The following is a 19,903-nucleotide window of genomic DNA, read 5'->3' on the forward strand; positions in this document are numbered from 1 at the left end:
TGTTTGTTTTGGTTTGGTTTTTTGTTTGTTTTTTGTTTTGTTTTGTTTTTTTGTTGTTGTTTTTCTATCATTTTTTTTTTTTTTTTGGGGGGGGGGGGTGTACGCCTAGTAAAGAACAGCTTGTTACACATGAAAATTATTGACACATCTATAAAAGCTCCTATACAATATCGGTTTTTGTTCCTGAAAATGATTTGCCGATTGCAAGCTGGAGGGAAGTCCATTTATGCTCTGAAATTTTCTACTTTATAGATCCTTGTGACCAAAATTGGGCATAAATCGCGTTTGTTTGTTTGTTTGGTTCGTTCGTTGGTTTGTTGGTTGGTTGTTTTTTACCATAAGCATATTGACGACCTCTTAGCTGGTACCAGCATGCTCTTCACATTATTAACTTGTAAAACAACGTGTAAGTTGTCATTTCTTCTTTGAATCAACGTTTTCCCCGTCCAAAATCTTAACTTTTTCTTACTTTGACAGTAAACCTAGAGGAGACATACACCGTCTGTATACGGATGGGAGGAGATGTAGTGAGTTTTCAAGGCGTTCTTTTGGTAAAACCCTTTCTCACAAAACTCACATTTGAATGGCTTATCGGATGCATGTGTACGCATGTGAGTGTTGAGCGTGGAAGTAAGAGTGAACGCCTTCCCACAGATGTCACACCTGTACGGTCTGTTGCCAGTGTGTCCATGGAGATGAGCTTGGAGGTTTCCTTTCTGGTTAAACCCTTTACCACAGTGTTGGCAGGTGAACAGTCGCACGTCTGAGTGCGTTCTCATGTGGTATTTAAGATGCGTCAATTGTTTGAATCCCCGGCCGCACTTGTCGCATTTGTGAGGCTTCTCACCCGTGTGCGTGTATCGATGTATTTTCATGTCCACTTTTTGATGGAATCCTTTGCCGCAAAACTCGCAGACGAACGGCTTGTAGTTGGTGTGTGCCTGCAAGTGATTGTTCAGGTTGGACGTGCGGGTGAAGGACTTGCTGCACTTGGGACACGCGTGAGGCTTGAAACTGGTGTGAGTCAGTTTATGACGAGTTAAGTTTCCAAGCTGACGGAATGATTTACTGCACAAGTCACATGGAAACGGCCGGTCACCCGTATGGATCCGTTTATGAGTTGTTAAGGTGTTACTGCGACTAAAGGCCCGTCCACATACTTCACACTGGTGTTTTCGCTCTTCGTAGAGCTCTGATGTCAGGTTTTCCAAGACAGATGTCTCAGTCACGTTTGGGGCAATTTTTTCGTCAGTGCTTCCATTGAAATAACGATTTCCACTTCGATGGAAAAGCACTTTTTCTTTTGTTAAATCGGCTGTGAACTTCAAACTTTCTAATTCGAGCAGATTGTGTATATTTTTTGGTATCCTGGTATCTTGTATGTCTGAGCGAAACCCGTCTTCTGTAGAAGATGATTTACCTTCTCTTTCAAATTCAGCACTTCTGAACGTCTTGCTGAAACCCTCAAAATTTCTTTTCGTGCCTCGTGGTTTCATATCCATGTTGCTGGGTGCTACAGACTCCTTGCTAGTGTGATGTTTACAGACGATCTCTCTGGTTGATGGAAGTAGCCTGATAAAATCTGCGGTGGGTTTGATGGATGGGTGTGCACCACCTGTCCTTTTATATGGTTTGCTAAAACTACCAGCGTGAAATGTTTTAATAAGCAGGCTCTGCTCCTCTGCGCGGGGTGAAGGGAATTCACTTACTGATGGTGCGCATGAAACACCTGAAAACACTTGAGAGGTCGGAATAGATTTTGTCTCTTCATTTTTACGCAAATGAAACTCAGAGTCTTTTGGTGGTGAGTTGCCAATGAAATACGTAGCCCGCTTTTTAATTGGTAAGTGTTCATGGAGCTTTGGCGTCTCCTTGGTTGTATTTTCTCTTGGCTTCATGTGTTGCACAGATGGCCCGATGTTGTGCATGTCATCAGCTGTGACCATCTTGTTTACCGATTCGCCATTGGCTTTGTGGGTGGGGCAAAAATCTGGTTGCGATGTTTCATCCGAGACCCGAGAGCTTACTTTCTCATTAGCTGAACACTTTTCTGGCTGTTGTTTTAGGGGGTTAGTTGGTGTAGATTCAATGGCGAAATCAAGGAAATAATTGGGAATCTGAACTATTGGTTCTTCGTCACTTTCTGAACATATTGCGTTCTTCAAGTTCTCGAATAGTATAGGCGCTGGTGTGATTAAAATCTGCGAGCTTGGCAATTTTCGTTTCGGGTTTGCTGGCTTCCAGTTAAGTGGTTTCTTCAACTGCTGTCCAACTTGATCCATTTTCTTCAAGGGAGCAGTTGCAGTTCCATGCTGTCTTCCATCAAAGGAAACGTCATGTTGCTGGGCTTCATTTTTCATATGAAATTTATGGAAGCTCTCTGGGCTCAGTTGTTGAAGCTTCCAAGGCAAAGGAACCTTTCCAGAATAATCTACAAGCCGTCTCTGTGCGGTGCTGTCTGATTTTGCATCCCTGCATGTTATCCAGCGACTGCTCACTGTTGTCAATTGTTGATTGCCTGAATTGCTGCTCACTAGCGTTTGGTTTGCCGGTGTAGTCATGTTTGTAGCGACTGAGTCGTCCGATGCCTGCGCTTGCTTCGTTCTTTTCACTGTTGCGAAAGGCAGTGGGCTAGAACTGGTAGTGCTTTCCTGGCATCTTTCTTCTGATGCACCTCTAGTGTTGGTGTTAATTGGTGCCGTTTGTGAGAACCTCGAGGTTCGATGGTCGCTCTGTCTACAAAAGACGTTTTCAAGTTCTCCTGGAAAGTGGATGGAAGCTTTCTGGTGTAGATTCAGTTCACTACTTTTTGTCTTGGACTCTTTTTTCTTTGATCTTATAAACTCTCCGTCAATGCCACTTTCCTGAAACAGTAAGTGAGGTGACCCGCACTTGTACCAGCGATTATCTGCGACTATTTCTTTTCTTGTCCCCAAACGTGTGTTTGCCAGCTGACCGTGGTCTTCAACAACATGAAAAGTTGGAACTTGCAGAGAACTTCTCGATCCTTTTCTGTCATTTTTCACCTCAAAAGGAGTCATCCGGGTTTCAAAATGTTTTGTCATTGCAGTCTCCATTTGTTCGTGGGGTTTCCACAAAGCAGGAACATGCGCAGACTGAGGTGAAAGTTGACTTTCTGTACGAGGGTTAAGATTGGTTGGTTCTGCACCATTTAAACTGTATGAATTGAGCGAGAAGGTGGAAGTAATCTTGATATTCAGCGAAGAAGAGTTTTCTTCATTTGGAAGTGAAGTGACATCGACGACATGGCTCTTCCTAGGATGATCTCTACCTACGGTTTGGCTGTAGTACCTCCGGCTTAGATTACGGCTTTGCTCTTCGTCGTCGTTAATATTTAGCGAGTGTTCTAAGCTTGCGGTACAGGTATCGTTTCGACGCCCTCGCATTTCTGTTTGTTGTCTGAAATATTCAGGGTGATCATTGACTGCCAGATCATCTGTCATTCTAATTTTATTGTCAGCCCAGTCAAAGTTCCCCGTGTATGGTTTCCTTGAGAACTGTGTGGAGTAGAGTCGAGTTCCCTGGAGGTCACAATTGTCGCGGTCTGTGGCGTGCTCTGTCCGCTTTGTGGAGATACCTCTTGTTTCCTCAGGGATCCTTGCAGAGGTACCTATTTGATAAAAGAAGGAGACTGGTTGTTTCAAACTCTTTGTGGTATTAAATTGTGACGAGAAGTCGAATTGGCTTTCAAGAATTATAGCAGTATGTGTGTGAGATGTTACGATTTGGATATTTTTTTCTTTTATTTTAGCTTCAGCTAATCTATAAATCATGGCTGCTGATTGCCAATCAGATTCGAGAATTTTGTTAGTTATGATTAATGGAGAAAAAAAAATAATTTTGCTTGCTTTGTATCCTGTTGTTTGTTTACCTCGATAAGGAGAAATGCGGACGGAAGGCAGAGCAAAGGTAAGTTCGTTTCATTTATTTGCTTTATAATCAGCTGGCGTCCACCGAAATTTTGGATGGTTTGATACCTCTAACTTTCTGCCCGCTTCGACTTCCAAACATGGTTTCATTTTAATTCTTACACATGTAATGGTCCAGCATTGAGTCCTTTCCGTTTTTCCACATGTTGTGTCTTGTCACCACAGTTTTCTGAATGACCTACAGGCGATAACAAACGAAAAACCTGATTAAAATCCTGTCCTCTGATTTATGCATCAGTCAATTCCAGCAGTGTCCAGCCCTCCCGCGCCAACACCCGGGAATTAACATTTTTTGTTCAATGGTAAATAGGTCAATTTCTATATAGTAAAGTTCTAAGTTGACAGTAACTTGGGACTAAGACAAAAGAAATTATACGGAGGTTCATATATAAATAATTTTTTTATGAATGAAATATAATTTGCTGGATGAATCTCGCCTGGTTTCATTGTACGTTATCAAGCTCATTGAACACACGGATCCACGTATAATCCATTTGGTCATGTGGCTGTGTCTCGAGTTTTCAAAAAGAGAGTATAATGACAAATGGATGATCTCACTTGGCCAAAAGACAGTCCAGCAAGACCACATGAGTGAAAAAAACGCACATTTTTAGGTGATGATCTAAAGGACTGTTCACATTGGTGCTCAGTGGTGTAGTGATTATCACTTTGAATTTCCAATTCAAAGGTTGGTGGCTAGAGGTCTGGTAAGCCGTATTGCCCGACCGGCGTTCACAGAAACATGCGCTCTTCTCTGCTTTCTTTCAACCGGTTCCATCTGCCGTGGTGAAGCATGAACGGCAGTCTTCGTAATTTAGCAGAAAAGTAGCCAGCAGAACTGGCGTTATTTTTTTATTATTATTATTAATTTTTTTTTTTTTTTTTTTTTTTTTTGCGTTTAGGCGAGCGGAGGTACGCACGAGGCGAGCACGAAGCGCGAGTGACGCGCGACCGGAGGGCCTCTCACGTCGCGTGTGACTTGCTCTCCGCGCTCGCCTCGTGCTTGCCTCCGCTCACCTGAAAAACGCAAAAAATAACGCTTGTTCTACAGGCTAGCAGAAAAGCTATAGTTTTGGCAACAGGACGTACCTACACCTTTCGCACTTCTTTCTGTGTTAAAGGAATGGCAATGCTTTTGGAAACAGCGCACACCAAATTTACCACTACCGGGAAATCTTATGGAGTGTGTAAAATATGCTGACGGGGGAAACTCGGTGGTGTAGGGGATAAGTAATTTGCCGCAAAAAAGTTTCAACAGTATACCTGAATTAAAGTTTGGATCCCCCTTATCCAAAATTCCTGGATCCACCCCCACAAAGGGTTGACAGAACCCACAAGCTGAAACCCGTCTGAAACATTTGAAACTACCTTTTATATTTTCTGGTTTTAACGAATATAACTTTTTAACGATTTTCGTTTCCTTTCTAATTAATTAATTAACAATTCATTTTTAAACATTCTCACTACCATATATTAAGCTTCCTGTGTATTTTGTGGCTGTCTTGTTATGATTGGTCACTTTTAATCGAGGTCTCTTTATTTTGAATTTGACCTCTTGTAGTGTCTGTTTAGTGACTGTGCATGATTTTTATGGCTAGGTTTTATGGCTATCTTTGGCTAGGTTTGGCTTGGCTCGTTTTTACGTGTGATAGTGTTTAAGGCCCGGCCAAACGATTGCAACATCATCCAACATTTTTGGATGATGTTGTACAGTCTTGAACGAGGTGGCAAAACGAATGCAACATGTTCGATGTAACACTTGGCGCCAAGGGTTTGGGACCAAAATCTACCCAGGTCAACAACCCGCGCCATATTTGCCCAAAAAATGGCACGAGACCGATCGACTTTCGCGTCAGACCATCTTCTCTTACAGTTTCACTTACTCCTTTGCCCTTTTTCTTTCTATTTGAACTGAGAGCTCGCTTGTGTTTGAGACTCCTCCTTGAGAGATTCAAAACTTTGTTCGTTCGTCATAGTGTACCTTGAACACTCAAGCGGCAGGCAATGCGCGAAGTAAATATAAACAATAGATCATTACCATGGATACAGATACCGTAAAGTCAGCTTAGTGGGCATGCGCGTGTTCAACAATGTTGAACACGGTGGCCAAACGAATGAAATATTGTTGTTCACACCTGAGAACAAAAAAAATGTTGGACGTGTGTTGAAGACGATGTTTGAGGGAAATCAAACTTCGTTCAGCCTAACATCATGCAACATGGTGGCCAAACGAGTGCAACATGTTGGCCGGGATTAAACAATGATGGACGATGTTGCATCAACATGTTGCATCCGTTTGTTCGGGCCTTTACAACTTCCCTTGTTGAGGTCTATGTATTAATAACATGTGAATAATAGTTTGGAACGTGTACAAAATTAGTTTCACCTGGCAGTGTTTGTAACGTTGTGGATATGTTGATTGCTCAGTTGTTGTGGCACCAGCCGCCCGTTTATTTCAGGATCTCATTAGCATTTTAATATAATATGACAATTACTCTGTATGTATAATGTGCTACTTCCTCTTCTTTTTTTATTTATTTATTTTTAATTTTTTTTTTCTTTTTTTGAGAGAGACAGATTACCACTTTTTAAAAATTTCAAGGCCCCCCTCTATAACTCAGCAAATACTCCAGGACCCCCCCTTTTAGCAGTGGTAAAAAATTCAAGTCCCCTATTTTCTAACTCTTCCCTGCTTCTCCGATAAATAATGAACGGTCCCTTAGGGCATGAGGTTTTTCGCAAACCATTTCGTTACTAAGAGATGTTGAATAATTAGTGATTCGTTGCCATGAACGTTTTTTTCTTTTTCTTTTTTCTCGTTGCCATGAACGTTCTACTTTTATTTTATTTTTTTTATTTTTTACTGTTGGGATGACATTAATCAAGCGATAGTTTCGTAGAAATTAAGAAATAATTTGACAGGAAGAGCCAATATAGAAGTTGTACGTTTCATGTGCATAGCACTTAGGTATCGTCATATTATTTTTATGTACTGGTTCTTTTAACTGATGATCATTTTTTAAAGACGCCTCCGTTAATAATTATTTTTTTCACTGTAAATTTTGTTTCGTTTCAGTGGAAAAATATTTAATGCTTTTCGACAATGACATTTACTTGAACTGAAGGTAATTACACGATGTGAACCCAGGCAATGCATGGAAACGTGCGTGTGAATTCAACCCAGAGCAAACTTGTTCTCAATATTAGAAGCCCTCCCCTAAAAAGTCATTTAAACAAGTACACGCGATTTCGACTGTACTTTTCTACTTTTTTTACGCGCGTGTGTGTGCGGGGTTGGTGATTAATTCAAAACAATTCCATTTATAACAGGAAAGCACCTGCGGCGCTGTGACTCGTGAATTTATTTTATTTAATAATTTAGTTTGTTCTAGAAGTCCAAGAAAACTCCTGTTTACGAACCATCGAATCATCACCGATCATCGCGAACCATCTTGCATGACCAATCAACAATATTATTCTTAAAAGGTCGAGGCTAACGGATGCAAACACCATCACAGGGACTCAAAGATACCATGCAACACTTGTTATGATTCAAATGCTGACAGTGAAAGCTTATTACAAACAAGCTTGACTATGTATGTATCTATTTTTTTTATGTATTTATGTACGATTGTTGAAATTATGTTTTACCTCTGTTTTGTGATACATGGATAACTGAGAATTGAAAAAAACAAATTAAATAACGCTATTGAATCCAATTTGATTGTAGTGACGAACTTTCTATGTTTGATATTTGTGCTCATTTCAAAAACACTGTGCAATGTATGTCCAAAATACACGGCGAATTTTCTTCAGAAATGAAAATAATCACTAACATTACAGAAGGTTATAAAACGAGAAAAATGGTTCAGTTTCAGTCTAATTAGTATAAACACTATCAGTTATTGATCAGTGTTACAATTGTAATTATTCAAAGTTCTTTTATTTAACTCTGTTTAATATTTTTCTTCCATGTACCGAAATCAGTAAATAATTTGTAATCTTTTGGATATTTCAACATAAGTTTTCCTTTAAAGAATATGAAATGGAAAATTGACCCATAAAGTGTTAAAAGCGACTTTGGGGAACAGAATTGCTTGCTGAAAGAACAACGAAACTGATATGGAGGAAATATAATATATATGATATATAGAATACTGATTCAGCGATCACCCAACATGTGGCAAGCATTTGACTACATAAGAAATTGTCAGTTCAGGGCAGATGGTTGATGAAGCCGTGAAGTTCCACATACTTGACACACACTAATACAACAGAGCTACACGGAGCCGTAACCTTGGTCGGGACGAACTTCTGTAAGTCAGTTTACTTACTGCAAAAACCCACATATTTGTGTTAATAAGTCCTATCATCTGTAGTTTGCTGGATTGTCTTCATTAAGGTATCACAAAACAAAACAAACCTTGCCTGAGCACGCTCATAGAAGTTCCCTTGCCACAGGAGAATCTTCACATCGGTTAAGTGATTGTTTTCATCTGACTAAACTTCAGTTTAATTACAGTAGTGCTACTCGTCTCTAGGAGATGAAAAGTGTGTTAAAATATTCCCTTTACATTAAGGGTTCTTATGAGAAGGCTTTAACATAATTTATTAATTTTACAAATTTTTTTGTAGTAGCTAGAAGTATAACTACCCCGTTAAGTCGGATGCCAGTCCACCCGAGAGTTAGCCGAATACTTTGTTAGCTTTTTTCTATTTTTTTCTTCCTTAGCCTTGTGCGAAAAAAGGCACTGTGGAGAAAGATCACATAATTATTTTTCGTTTATTTAAACTTTTATTTTATTGATCTAATGATCATGAAACACTCCGTTGTATTTATTATTCACTACTTAGTGTTCTCCCGAGCAAAAGCCACCGAAACTGGCGTTTCAAATGTATTGTTTAACAATTTGACCTTACAGGCGAAAGCTGTTGAAAAGGACGAATGAAACACAAGTTACGTATGAGACATGCAAAGTCATGGAATGAAAGCAACCTGTTCGTGTGTTTATATCTCCGTGGGGCAACATATCGTCACATGATCAATTCAAGCCAATCAGACTTGGAGAGAATTTAATGTGAACATGTGCACGTGCAGCCAGAATCAGCAGCTCCAAATTATCATGCATAGAAACAGAGAGCGAAAAATATGATTGTTTTAGAATAAATCTTGACTTATATTCGACTGAAAGGATGTTAAACTGCAAGAGTCGTGCGCCTGTTCACTACTCTGAACAAAGGGTGAGCAGCGTAGCCAATCAAATTATAGCATTCGTGATAGAATTTATACTAATTACCAATTACTGAACTCGTGCTTGTTATATATGAAATGATAGATAGCCAACGAGGCGCCTCAAGTCATCCCATATTCAACAAGCGCGAGTGGAATAATGCACGAATGTTATAATTTGATTGTCTGTGATAGATGAATGACTAGTGAACAGACGCGCGACTCTCGCAGTTTAACATTGAGTAACAATTTTCCTTTCAGTGAAATATTAATCAGTGTTTATTCTAAAAACAATTACATTTTTCGTTCTCGGTATCTGTGCATGATAACGGCTTATTCCGGCTGCAACGTTTACACTAAATTCTCTCCAAGTCCGAATGGCTTGAATTGATATCTTGCACGCTATCTATAAGAAGTAGAGCAATGTAACCTTATTAAAAACTTTTGTAAAAAAAACACCACACTTAAGGTTTTCGTCTACTTGCTTACGTTATAAAAATCAATGAAAATGGATGCCAGTTAAATTTATACTAAATTATTCCACATGGGATCGAGTAGTTTTGCAATGAAACAATATCCTTGAATGTTCAATGAAGGCAGGCTCTTTGACTAGTAATTAACAGTCCCCGGAAGAATTCCCGTTGCCTATAAAATTAAAGTGTGCTTTGTTGATAGTATCTTATTCCGAATAAAGATGTGACCAAGATTTTGCCTAGTTTAAAACTCTCACGTTGTTTCGGAGTTGAGTTTCATATTGTCGTGGTCTGAAACGCGCATGCTCAGATCCATCTGGTCGGCACTGATGTACGCGGAGACAACGCTGGATAGTTTTTTGTGATTCTGAAGTCTAAATAAAACTTAAGATTTTACTGGTTTGCATATAATGTAGCAACGAATACTTCAAATTTGTGCCAGCAGTCCATTTTCTTCAGAAAATTTAGCAAAGTATTTCATTTAATGGGCACTGAACGGGAAAGGCGTTCAACGAAGACGTTAGGTGTTTTAGGGTAACATTTTTTAGTTCTTTCACCCTTTTTAAAAATTTCCACGTTTTAGCAAACGAAAATGTTCGAAAGATGTACCTATAAAACAGCTCAATGTGGCCACGAGAGGTAATTCTTTTCGAGCTATACAGTCACAACGCAATCTTTGAACACAGTTATTTTAAACCGTTATTTAAAATTCCCTAATGAAAAGAATTATGGCGTGACAGCAAACTATTTATATATGTATGTAATTAAACGGAAAATTTAGTCACCCCTAGAGCAATTGTTTATATCTGAGATAATTAGCTTCAGTTAAAGTTTTTGAGATTGACATTTGAATTTCAAGTTTCCTTCGCCAACTTTTTGCAACATAGGAAATACTTCGCTTGCTTACGTTTTGATTTTCGTCCACGAAAACTTCTACTTTCAACCTAGCTGTTAACGTTATTCGTACAACAGCAAAACCTAAAATATTTGTTCTTGACAACCATATCAATTGGATACGTCTGCCTGTATAATAGATCTGCAGTTTAATGTGGGACATTCGGATATCTTTCAAAATGAGTCTCAGAATAGCCTAGCACAGCTCGCTCAAAAGTTTATCCTTAGTTTGGGAATATGACGTTTGAAGACATCTTGCGATAAATATTGTCAAGTTCATATAGCTGAATGGTGTTAAAACTTTGTAAATAAAGGTTCGACAACTTTTGTCTAATATTTTTCCATCATCAATTCTGTCCACCGAAGTATTTGTGATATGCCCCTGGAGTGAATTATTCGAGTAGACACAAGAAAACCATCAGATCTGAATTTTTGCTCGCCCACGAAATAAGTGGGCCACACCGTTATTACATTGTAAACATCTTTTTTTCCTTCGATGTTTTAGGATGATATTCCTGATGCCGTTATTAAAGAAAACAAAAAAAGGAAATCTTACCTGCCACAAGATCTTCTCATGCAACACTGACTGACCTCGCTCGATCTTACACAAGTGAAAGGCTGGTAATTACTGCAGATTGTAGCGCCAAACACACTGCTTTCAGCAGGTGTATCATGTATGAAGTCGAGGTTCTCAGAAAAAATATATTCTCCTTTAATTAAACACATACACGTACCGAGAAGAAAATGTGAGCAGATGACGATTGTACCACCAAAAAATAAGTATTAATTGAGTAGTGGGACTAAGCTGGGTTTTTTTTCGTCGTACTTTTTCGTCTTTCAAGTACAGGACGGCGTTTTGGCTAACAAGAGTCATTTCGTTTGCTATCGGTGTTGTTATTCACGATTTTTAACATCTGTCATTTTGAAAGATTCATATGGTTTGAAAACAAATTGACCTCAATTAAATTTATTTAAACAGGATAGATCACCTCAAAGAACTTGTTTTAATTGTGTTGTGTTTAACATCGGTTCGCAGCTAATTAGCCGTTGTTAGCCACCTTGTGCAAACGGACAATTTTTTATCATATGCAGAATGATGCCCTACTAACACAGTCGTGCAACAATTAAAGTGGTTTTGTTTTTGGACAATTGCAAAACAACACCCCGAAGCATTGTTTGAACTATGAAGAAAAACAATTGTTTTTCTTCGTGCGTTGGCCGTTGGTTAATCTATGACTGAGAACACGAAATATAACTCAACTGACACAAAAGCTTATAAAGAATGTGAAGCTTGCTAGAACATAATGTGGAGCGATGATTTTAGGTTTACAATGGTTTAAAAAATTGAACAGGTGTGCTGACCCAATTAGTTATTAACGTACCCAATATAAGATAGTTTAGTCATGTTTTACAGCCGGCACACAGAATAAATCCATGAATCTAAATAAATTGATGCATTGCCTTGACAAATTAGAGGCTGTTGGCACGGATGGAGGAACATCCTAGCACTAGGAAGATCCTACAAGGCGGATCATCCTAGCGCCATATGTTTTCTATTTTCAGTTTACATGCAAAAGGTTGTACCTGGCCCTAGCGCTAGGACCTTTTTGCGTAGGATCTTCCCAGCTGGGAGATAGGAAGATCCTAGCACTATGTAAACTACTTTTGCTCGGAAGATCCTAGTACTAGGGACAAGAAAAACAAACATGGCGGCGCTCAGCTGCTAAAAGGCCGACAATTTCATCTTGCTTTCCTTCTCCACTTGGTAACCACCCCGACCGAAATTTCTGCATGTAAACCAAACGAAAAGTTGTTTCGTCTTCAAGGATCGTTCTAGTGCTAGAATCTTCCTTCTCCATGTAAGCAGCCCCTTAGAACCTCTCCAGAGAAAGCTCAAAAGCTCTAGACAGAAAAATTATATTAGTGATATAACGGCATTCCGTAAACAGCACTGAGATAGACATCAAGTTTTAATTTGCTGAATACTTGGGGCAAAGTATTCGATCTGCCTCTTACCCAGGCGTCTCTCTCATTATACAAATTACACGCGAAGCCAGGTCTTTCGCCTTCCCATGATGCCTTGTGTTTGGTGCTCACTCAAAAGCGGAGGATTTGTGAAGGAGACAAGTATTCGTTTGTATGACTCGCTTTAAATGGTCCGTTTAGCGAGTACTGGATGGGGAAGGAGAGGGGTTTCATTGCTCTCTCTGGGCTGGTGGATGTTGTTACTAATCTTTTTCTATCTCGGTCCTATGGACATTATTCAAGTTATTATCCGCATTAACAGGCACCAACTGAACGCCATCCTTCGTTTGATAGTTTTGTTTTTGTTGTTGTTGTTGTTGTTGTTGTGTTTTTTGTTTGTTTGTTTGTTTTTTTGTTGTTGTCTTACACTTGATTCAAATAAATTATCTTTATTTTTTTCTTTATTCAGTGTTACGTTTTTAGAGCAAAACCGTTGAACCTAAAGAACTTACCCATTTTCTGAAAAAAGATCCATTCACGAATTTTGTAAACTGTTAAGTTCGAGCAGAATGAGAATGAAACTAAAAATGAAGTATAAAGCTCCTTGCAAACTGACTTTACCTTTTTTTTGCAAGATTCAATGTAAATGCTGTTTAGGAACTGAATTACATTCCAACGCATTATTAGCCTCCCATGTGCAGTCGTTTTAAGTTGGGTCACATTGCCCTCCTCCCCGAGGGTAATTAAGACTGCGCCTTAGAGTTTTAACTAACTGGCTTTTGTTGTGTAGTGTCTTTGTCGTTGCATTTATCTTTGGAATTGTAACTTAGCAGCCCCATTTTGTAACATCGATTTGTGTTCTTCGTTTGACCACCTGTGCTATATAAGCCCCGGGCTTTAGTATCCCATTGCCTCTAGTCCGTGCTATGTCAATGAGTTATTATTAATTATTATTTTAAAAAATCGCTGAACACGACTTTAATTACCTTTACACTAATCTGAGAAAGAAATTATAGTGAGTTTTTAAAAGCAAAAATTGCTTGCATTTGCTTTGCAGCAATATTTTGTACCTCCACTATCTCCCGAACTAACTAAACCCTGGGCCCATTCCTCAAAATGGTTTTAAGGAACTCGCCCTCCTCGACCCATCTTCATTTTATAAAGGTTACGGTCTCCCAGACTGCAGAATTATGCAACAACAACTTGACATCTTAACGCAAGCACTCTTTTATTACACACCATTTCTCCGCGCTTAAATGACTTCTTGCGAATTTGAAAGATGTTGAGAATGATGAATGTTGATTCAGTGAGTGCCGACACAGCAACACTTGGAAAAAGGAGCTACTCCTACTGAGCTACAGGAGACTCGTGGGAGCTAAGACCATTAAACTAGGTTCATGGGTGCTAGGATTTGAATGTCAATGTGTGGCATATACGCAATGGAATAAATGTGATGGTATATTTTATGCCTGGTAAATGAACGAGAATGATGTATTATTCAGTAAGTAACACAGCCCGGCATACTCGGAAAATGGAAATCCGAGTGCTTCTATCAGCTGGATTCGAACCTAAGACCTTCTTATTACTAGTTCCGATGCTCTACCACTGAGTTACAGGAGACTCGCGGCGGCCAAGGCCACTAAACTAGGTTCATGGGACAAACATCCTGCATACTGCAAGGATTGGAATGTCAATGTGTGCCATATGCGCAATGGAATAAATGTGACCGTAAATTAGTTGTTGGATGGATTACTGCTGCTGGAGATTGGCTATACCCCATATTGTGCGCCGTTATGACTTACTCGTCATGTGAAAGGGCGATAGGTTAATGGGGTGGGAAAATTTATTCATTCATTTATTTATTTATTTATTTAATTATTTATTGATTTATTTATTTATTTATTTATTTATTTATTTATTTATTTATTCATCTATTTATTGAGAGGTCAGTAGTGGATATATATTACATCTCAATAGCATTTTGTCTTTTCGTATGGAGTCTTGCAGTTTTTTTATCCCTTATTTCCCCTTTCTGATCTGATTAACAGAAAGAAAAAGTCCTAGTCGGTCTATGTCATTGTGTGTAATGAGTAGTAGAATAACTCGTTACACACATGCAAAGACGACGATGTGATGGTTTCTGTCCGAAGAAAGCGTACAAAAAAGAGCCCGCAAACATCACACTACTAAACCGCTAGTTTTTGTGCATAATTCCAACCAAGAGATGAAAGTTAATAACCAGCTATTAAATCATGATCACCATACTGCTGCTCAAATTAAAATTTATTCTTAAAATTGCTTTAGTCAGCTGCACTTAGGATTGTATCATATGAAAGTCGGTGGAGGGTCATCGGTTTTGCTTTTTCTGCTAACTTTTCTACTCTGTTTTCTTTTACACTCTCCGTTACTACTTTCATTTGCAGCTGAGTTGGAAAAAATACCTGCTTGAGGAGCAAAAATGGAACCCCTTGGTAGAGTAAGTCTCCTGGATAATGTGCCTATGGCTGTGACAGACTCCTCACGAGTACGCTCCAGCCTGCCGCGCCACCGTGTGAAAAGTCTCCTGAAGGCCCTCCGATAGGTTTTGTTCAAACAAGTGTACAGTATAGGATTCAAACAGCTGTTTAGATATTCTAACCATTTAACGCATTTGTAAATAATCATGGGATAAAACTCTTTATTGTGTATGTACCCAATGACGGAAACGAAGAAAGGAGCCCAGCAGAAAACAAACGCACCAATGACGACTGCTATTGTTTTTGCAGCTTTGACGTCCGTGGTATAGTTCATGTTTCTTCCAATCCGACGCGCCTGGTGCCTAGCGACAATGTATATTCTGGTATACATTGCAACCATAAAAATCAATGGAAGACCAAAGCTTGCTATGAACACAAAATATTGATAGCCACCTGGCTGAGGCCATTTGTCCTCTAAGAGTCGCAAACTGGACACAACAACAGCATAAACCCAAGCAAAGCTCAGCACTAGAAGAGCTTTGGATGATGTGATTATATACGGGTATGAGTAAGGTGCCGTGATGGCCACGTGTCTATCTGCACTGACAGCTGCTAAGTTCATGATGGATGCTGTGCCAAAGAAAATGTCCATGCACTGCCAGAAGAGATTCAGCTTTCCCGTGATTATCTTGGGGTTTGATAAATCTGTGAGCTGTAGTATCAACCAAAACGGCATCCCAAGAATTGCCACAAGTATATCAGAAATTGCCAGACTAATAATGAAGTAGTTACAAATTGTTCGAAGATCTCGAAAGGTATAGAAGCTTGCACACACGATAGAGTTGCCAAATATGGTTAGTACAATCAAGATACCCATAGCAACTGCGCCTACGATGTTTATGGGCTCCGTGTGAAACAAGGCTGGAGGCTCGGTTACACTGTCGTTGCTTGAAATATTACCTTCCATCATGAGCTCTGAGGAAACGAAACAAAGTTAACCAGTCATATCATCCATTTCTAAACCGTCATTGTACAAGAATTAAATAAGTATTTTCTTCCAATTCAGTGCGCAGCTACAACTCGTAAGGTTGCGTTGCTAGATAACACGTTTTAGCTGGTTGTTGGAGAACACGATTTGCGCGTATTTTTGAAATGCCGGGTCATTCAAATCATAATTACGGTAATCTAGAATTAGGGAAAATTTTAATATGTTCTTGTGACTTTTTGATGAGGATTCTCTTGTTTTAAGTTTTATATTTTAACCCGTTTCAGACTGAGACTGTAGCTTTACATGCACAGAGAAAACCTTGGTTGTAACAAACCTTCGTCCTGTGCGGATCTCAAGGAATGACGTTTAACTTCAAAAAGGCAGAAAATCGTTATATGGTGCGTATCTACTATGGAGATATCAATACATGCCTAGGAACTTAGAACCGCCTCGTTTTTAATAAACGCACCGGCCGTTTATTGGAGAAACTACAATAAATTGATCCAGTTCTCAGTTTACGAATATTTGTTGGTGAAAAGGTACCAGTAAGGATCTCGGTCGAATAGCGCAGAGACGTGATCATATCGGCACACTGCATGAAATAACAAATCAGTAACGTACAGATATAAGGTGGTATGATGAGTACGTATACATCACGTGTACGGAGACATATCGGCTAACCGCGGTTAAAGTATAACGACACCTTACACATCATGTCACGTCTTTACATTTTCCTTATACGACTTTGTGTACCTGAGTATGGGACCGTATACCGATAATTACACGCTGTGATGAAACAGGAGTCAATAATATGACGACATCTTAATAGCACTAGTACTACCTTGCGTAGCAATCGTTTCCAGCAAGCGAAAAGCTATTTTCCGATTTCTGGCCTCACGAGTCCCTAGCTGGAAACGCTTGCTACCCAGATACACTAGTACGTACAAATTTCCTTAGCTTTTAGTTAAAACAAAGAAGAGTCGTGAGTAATAATATTTGATTAGCTGTGATTGGTTAGTCCTGTCAGCTAAAAACATCAATCAGAGATTTCCCTAAGCAAATATAGCTCGATATCCTATATTTTCCTTTTTACTGTAATTATTTACAATAGCATCAAAGACGGAAAGACTTCCCGTCAAATCTTGTTCTAAATCGATGAACACCTTAACAGAAGCTGAACTATTCACACTTAAATCGATTTGGAACTGAATGTAATATACAGAGGCCGAGGAATATTGACCAATAATTAAGCATGCGATGTAAGACATGTAACTGAAACAAACTATAATAACAATGTACTATACCGCGTACAGAGAGCATACGACGAAACTAAAACGATACATCACTAGGCTAATGAAGCTCTGAAAAGGAAATAGGTTTCTTCTAAACGTCAAATATTACTAGAGATCTTACAAGGAAGATCAGGACTAAAGGCTTCACACACACACTAATATACATGTAGATAGACGTGTGTTTACGAACCTTGCATCTAAGAACTTTGTCTTAATATGCATAACCTACCCTACTAAATGTCCTCCAATCTTGTGGTTAGAGATGTGAATCTCAGTGCTGATTCTTCGTGTAAAGCCGCTGGTAAACCATGGATTAGAGATACCTTTCAACTCAAGCAATTCCGGTAGCAAATGTTGCACGCATTTTTCTGCCTTAAGTATTTATTTTGTTGTGTAGTCTTTACGCAAACAAAGCAAAGTCAAAATGCCATGTTGACGCGCGATTGTGTCGCGCAATCACACGTCCAGAACCAGAATCATGCGAGCCTGAGCTCTCCATGGTATAGATGACGCAAAGATGTTTTTCGGGGCAAAAGATTTACGGAGGCAATTTACAATGGATACTAAATTTAATGGAGAGAAAATGACACGTACTCAAACACAAGACGTTTTTGGCAATAAATTAAACTCGAATGTAAACTGATAAAAATGCAAAGCACGAGCTGTCATCTTAAGAACACAGCTTCAAATCTGATCCGAATAGGTTTATTAAATTGGATTTTTCCTAAACGAAATCCAAAACATTTTGCCGGCTACAAAATACTTATTCCACTAATATGACTCGCTAATTTTGTTTGACATTATATAAACATGCGCTGAATACCCTTTGAAAATATGAAATGAGACAGGGAGGTCACAGCTAGCCAATTAAAATGAAGTCAAAGATCAACGCTTAATCGCACCGAAAACGCGTGCGTTGACACATATCTATGGAAATGAAGGGTCGTGGGCGAGAAATTGACATAAGATTCCTCAAACACTTTTCAACCGCTCTGATTGCACTGTCGTTCAGAATTTAGATTGGCAGATAAAAACTGCTTTGATAGGAAAGATAGGCTAACCGATATCTGCACGCACGTATGCAGGTCCCTTGTTTGCCGGCCATATTCCAGATATGTGGGAGTCCAGTCGAGTCCATAATCTTTTCAGATTCATTGAACAATTTACGCTTGTGACGTAAATCGAGACAAGAGGAGACAATTTCCGTGAATGCAGAATTAAAATTAATTCAGAATTTTGAGTGCGTTGTGCTTTGGTTATAGCCGGAAGGAAACCGCTCTCAGAAATAACAAGTATATAGACGACGAAACAAATCGTAAAGTAGGTCCACTAGAACAGGTCTGTTTTGAGGTCATGGCAGACCTTTACGACTAAACACACCTACAAAAAGTATCATTGAACCTGCAAAAAATACAATTTTAGTTGAAAATATTGGGACCGCGAGATCCTTTCATATTTGAGCTGTAGAACCAGAACACAAGAGTATCTCGTGCATATTTAATGCACCTCTCAGAAAAAGAAGGCCGGGATCAGGAGATGTTCAGACCATTATCCTGTTGTAATTCATCAATAGTGATAACCTACTCTAATAATCCCAGTTTTTTGTACACGCAATGTTTTAGAACCAAGGAGTCAAGACAGGCAGTAGGAACACAAAGCATGGAAATCACAAACAAACGTATGTTACTGCCGTTTGTCGCTTTCATGGTCTGGCTTGGTTGTTCCAGAATCAGTAGCCACTCACCTATACGGATGCGTGCGAGTTTGTTGGTTGTCAAGTCGACGTTAGTGCTCGTTTTTCGTGGTAATTTTTCTAGTTCTTCAGCGTACGATTGTATAGAAAAGCAGCCGCCAGAAATCCAAAACAGTTCTGTTCTTATTTATAAGGCATTATTTTGTGCGTGGAAAATATGTAAACCCCTGCTGTTTTCTAGTTTCTAATTTGTAATTTTGTCAAGTCAATTCAAATGACCACCACAACACTGGGATTCCACAAATTACACAAATAACGGAGGAAGGTCAACAAAAATAATGGCCACCTCAATATAATTCCATGCTTGAAAACTATTCTTGTAGAAGATGTTTAACTTCCTTTTGAATGAATTTTCAAATATTGGAATTTACCTTTGGTTTGCCCATGCTGCGGTGAATTCATTTTGCTCACGGCGCATTGAGACATATGGATGTCGAATACCAACAGTGGTCAGTAAAAACTGAAGACTCTCCTTGCTCTTTTTTAACATAAGTTAATTTTGTTAACTCCACTTTTAACCTTTCCTGCTGGTGTTGATGTACTTATGACATGGAAGACTATTGAAAACAAAAAATGGGTAACAAGCAATCCAACATAAGTGTGGTTTACTCTTTGGTTACGTCGAATACAAAAGATAACAATCCTATTTTTTGAAGTGAAAATCGAAATTAATTTACATCCTGTTTTTTCCGGCGCCTACGACAGCAACACACACTAAATGAACTAGTGAGTTGCATAAATAATTTAGAAGTAATTTCATGTGCTGCGGGAAAAGTGGTATCAATTACTTCAAGAATGGCGAATTGAGAAAGACGATCGAAACCAGAGGACAATCAAGCCAGATTGTAACAGCGGGATGCTGTGTGGGGCAAGGTTATTACAATTTTCAGACTTCTTACTAC

General features: G+C 39.1%; 2 protein-coding genes across 6 annotated transcripts in view; both read right to left on the bottom strand.

The window, feature by feature from the left end:
* Positions 1–95: 95 nt before the first annotated feature.
* Positions 96–8,477, bottom strand: LOC146462215 (uncharacterized). 2 transcript variants are annotated; one of them, XM_085085831.1, is made up of 3 exons: positions 8,374–8,477; positions 4,053–4,128; positions 96–3,631 (listed from the first exon to the last, which is right to left on the bottom strand). In XM_085085831.1, the coding sequence occupies exons 2-3, from the start codon at positions 4,093–4,095 to the stop codon at positions 483–485; spliced, it is 3,192 nt and encodes a 1,063-aa protein (XP_084941957.1). In that variant the 5' UTR covers positions 4,096–4,128; positions 8,374–8,477; the 3' UTR covers positions 96–482. The 2 variants fall into 2 exon arrangements, with proteins under 2 accessions (XP_084941957.1, XP_084941956.1); XM_085085830.1 differs by lacking the exon at positions 8,374–8,477 and having other exon boundaries at positions 4,053–4,217.
* Positions 8,478–13,022: 4,545 nt separating this feature from the next.
* Positions 13,023–19,903, bottom strand: part of LOC146462216 (alpha-1A adrenergic receptor-like) — a 30,712-nt gene continuing 23,831 nt past the window's right edge. For 2 of the 4 annotated variants that reach the window (XM_085085755.1, XM_085085758.1), the window contains exon 2: positions 13,023–15,943. In XM_085085755.1, the coding sequence (XP_084941881.1) occupies positions 14,838–15,943 (1,106 nt within the window). In that variant the 3' untranslated portion in view covers positions 13,023–14,837. Of the gene's footprint in view, positions 15,944–17,477; positions 17,785–18,992; positions 19,145–19,903 lie in introns of those variants that run through there. The other 2 variants (XM_085085757.1, XM_085085756.1) reach the window with 2 other exon arrangements.

This window comes from Pavona decussata, unplaced genomic scaffold (assembly GCF_977016875.1).
Source record: "Pavona decussata unplaced genomic scaffold, jaPavDecu1.1 SCAFFOLD_190, whole genome shotgun sequence".
Taxonomy (NCBI): Eukaryota; Metazoa; Cnidaria; class Anthozoa; order Scleractinia; family Agariciidae; genus Pavona; species Pavona decussata.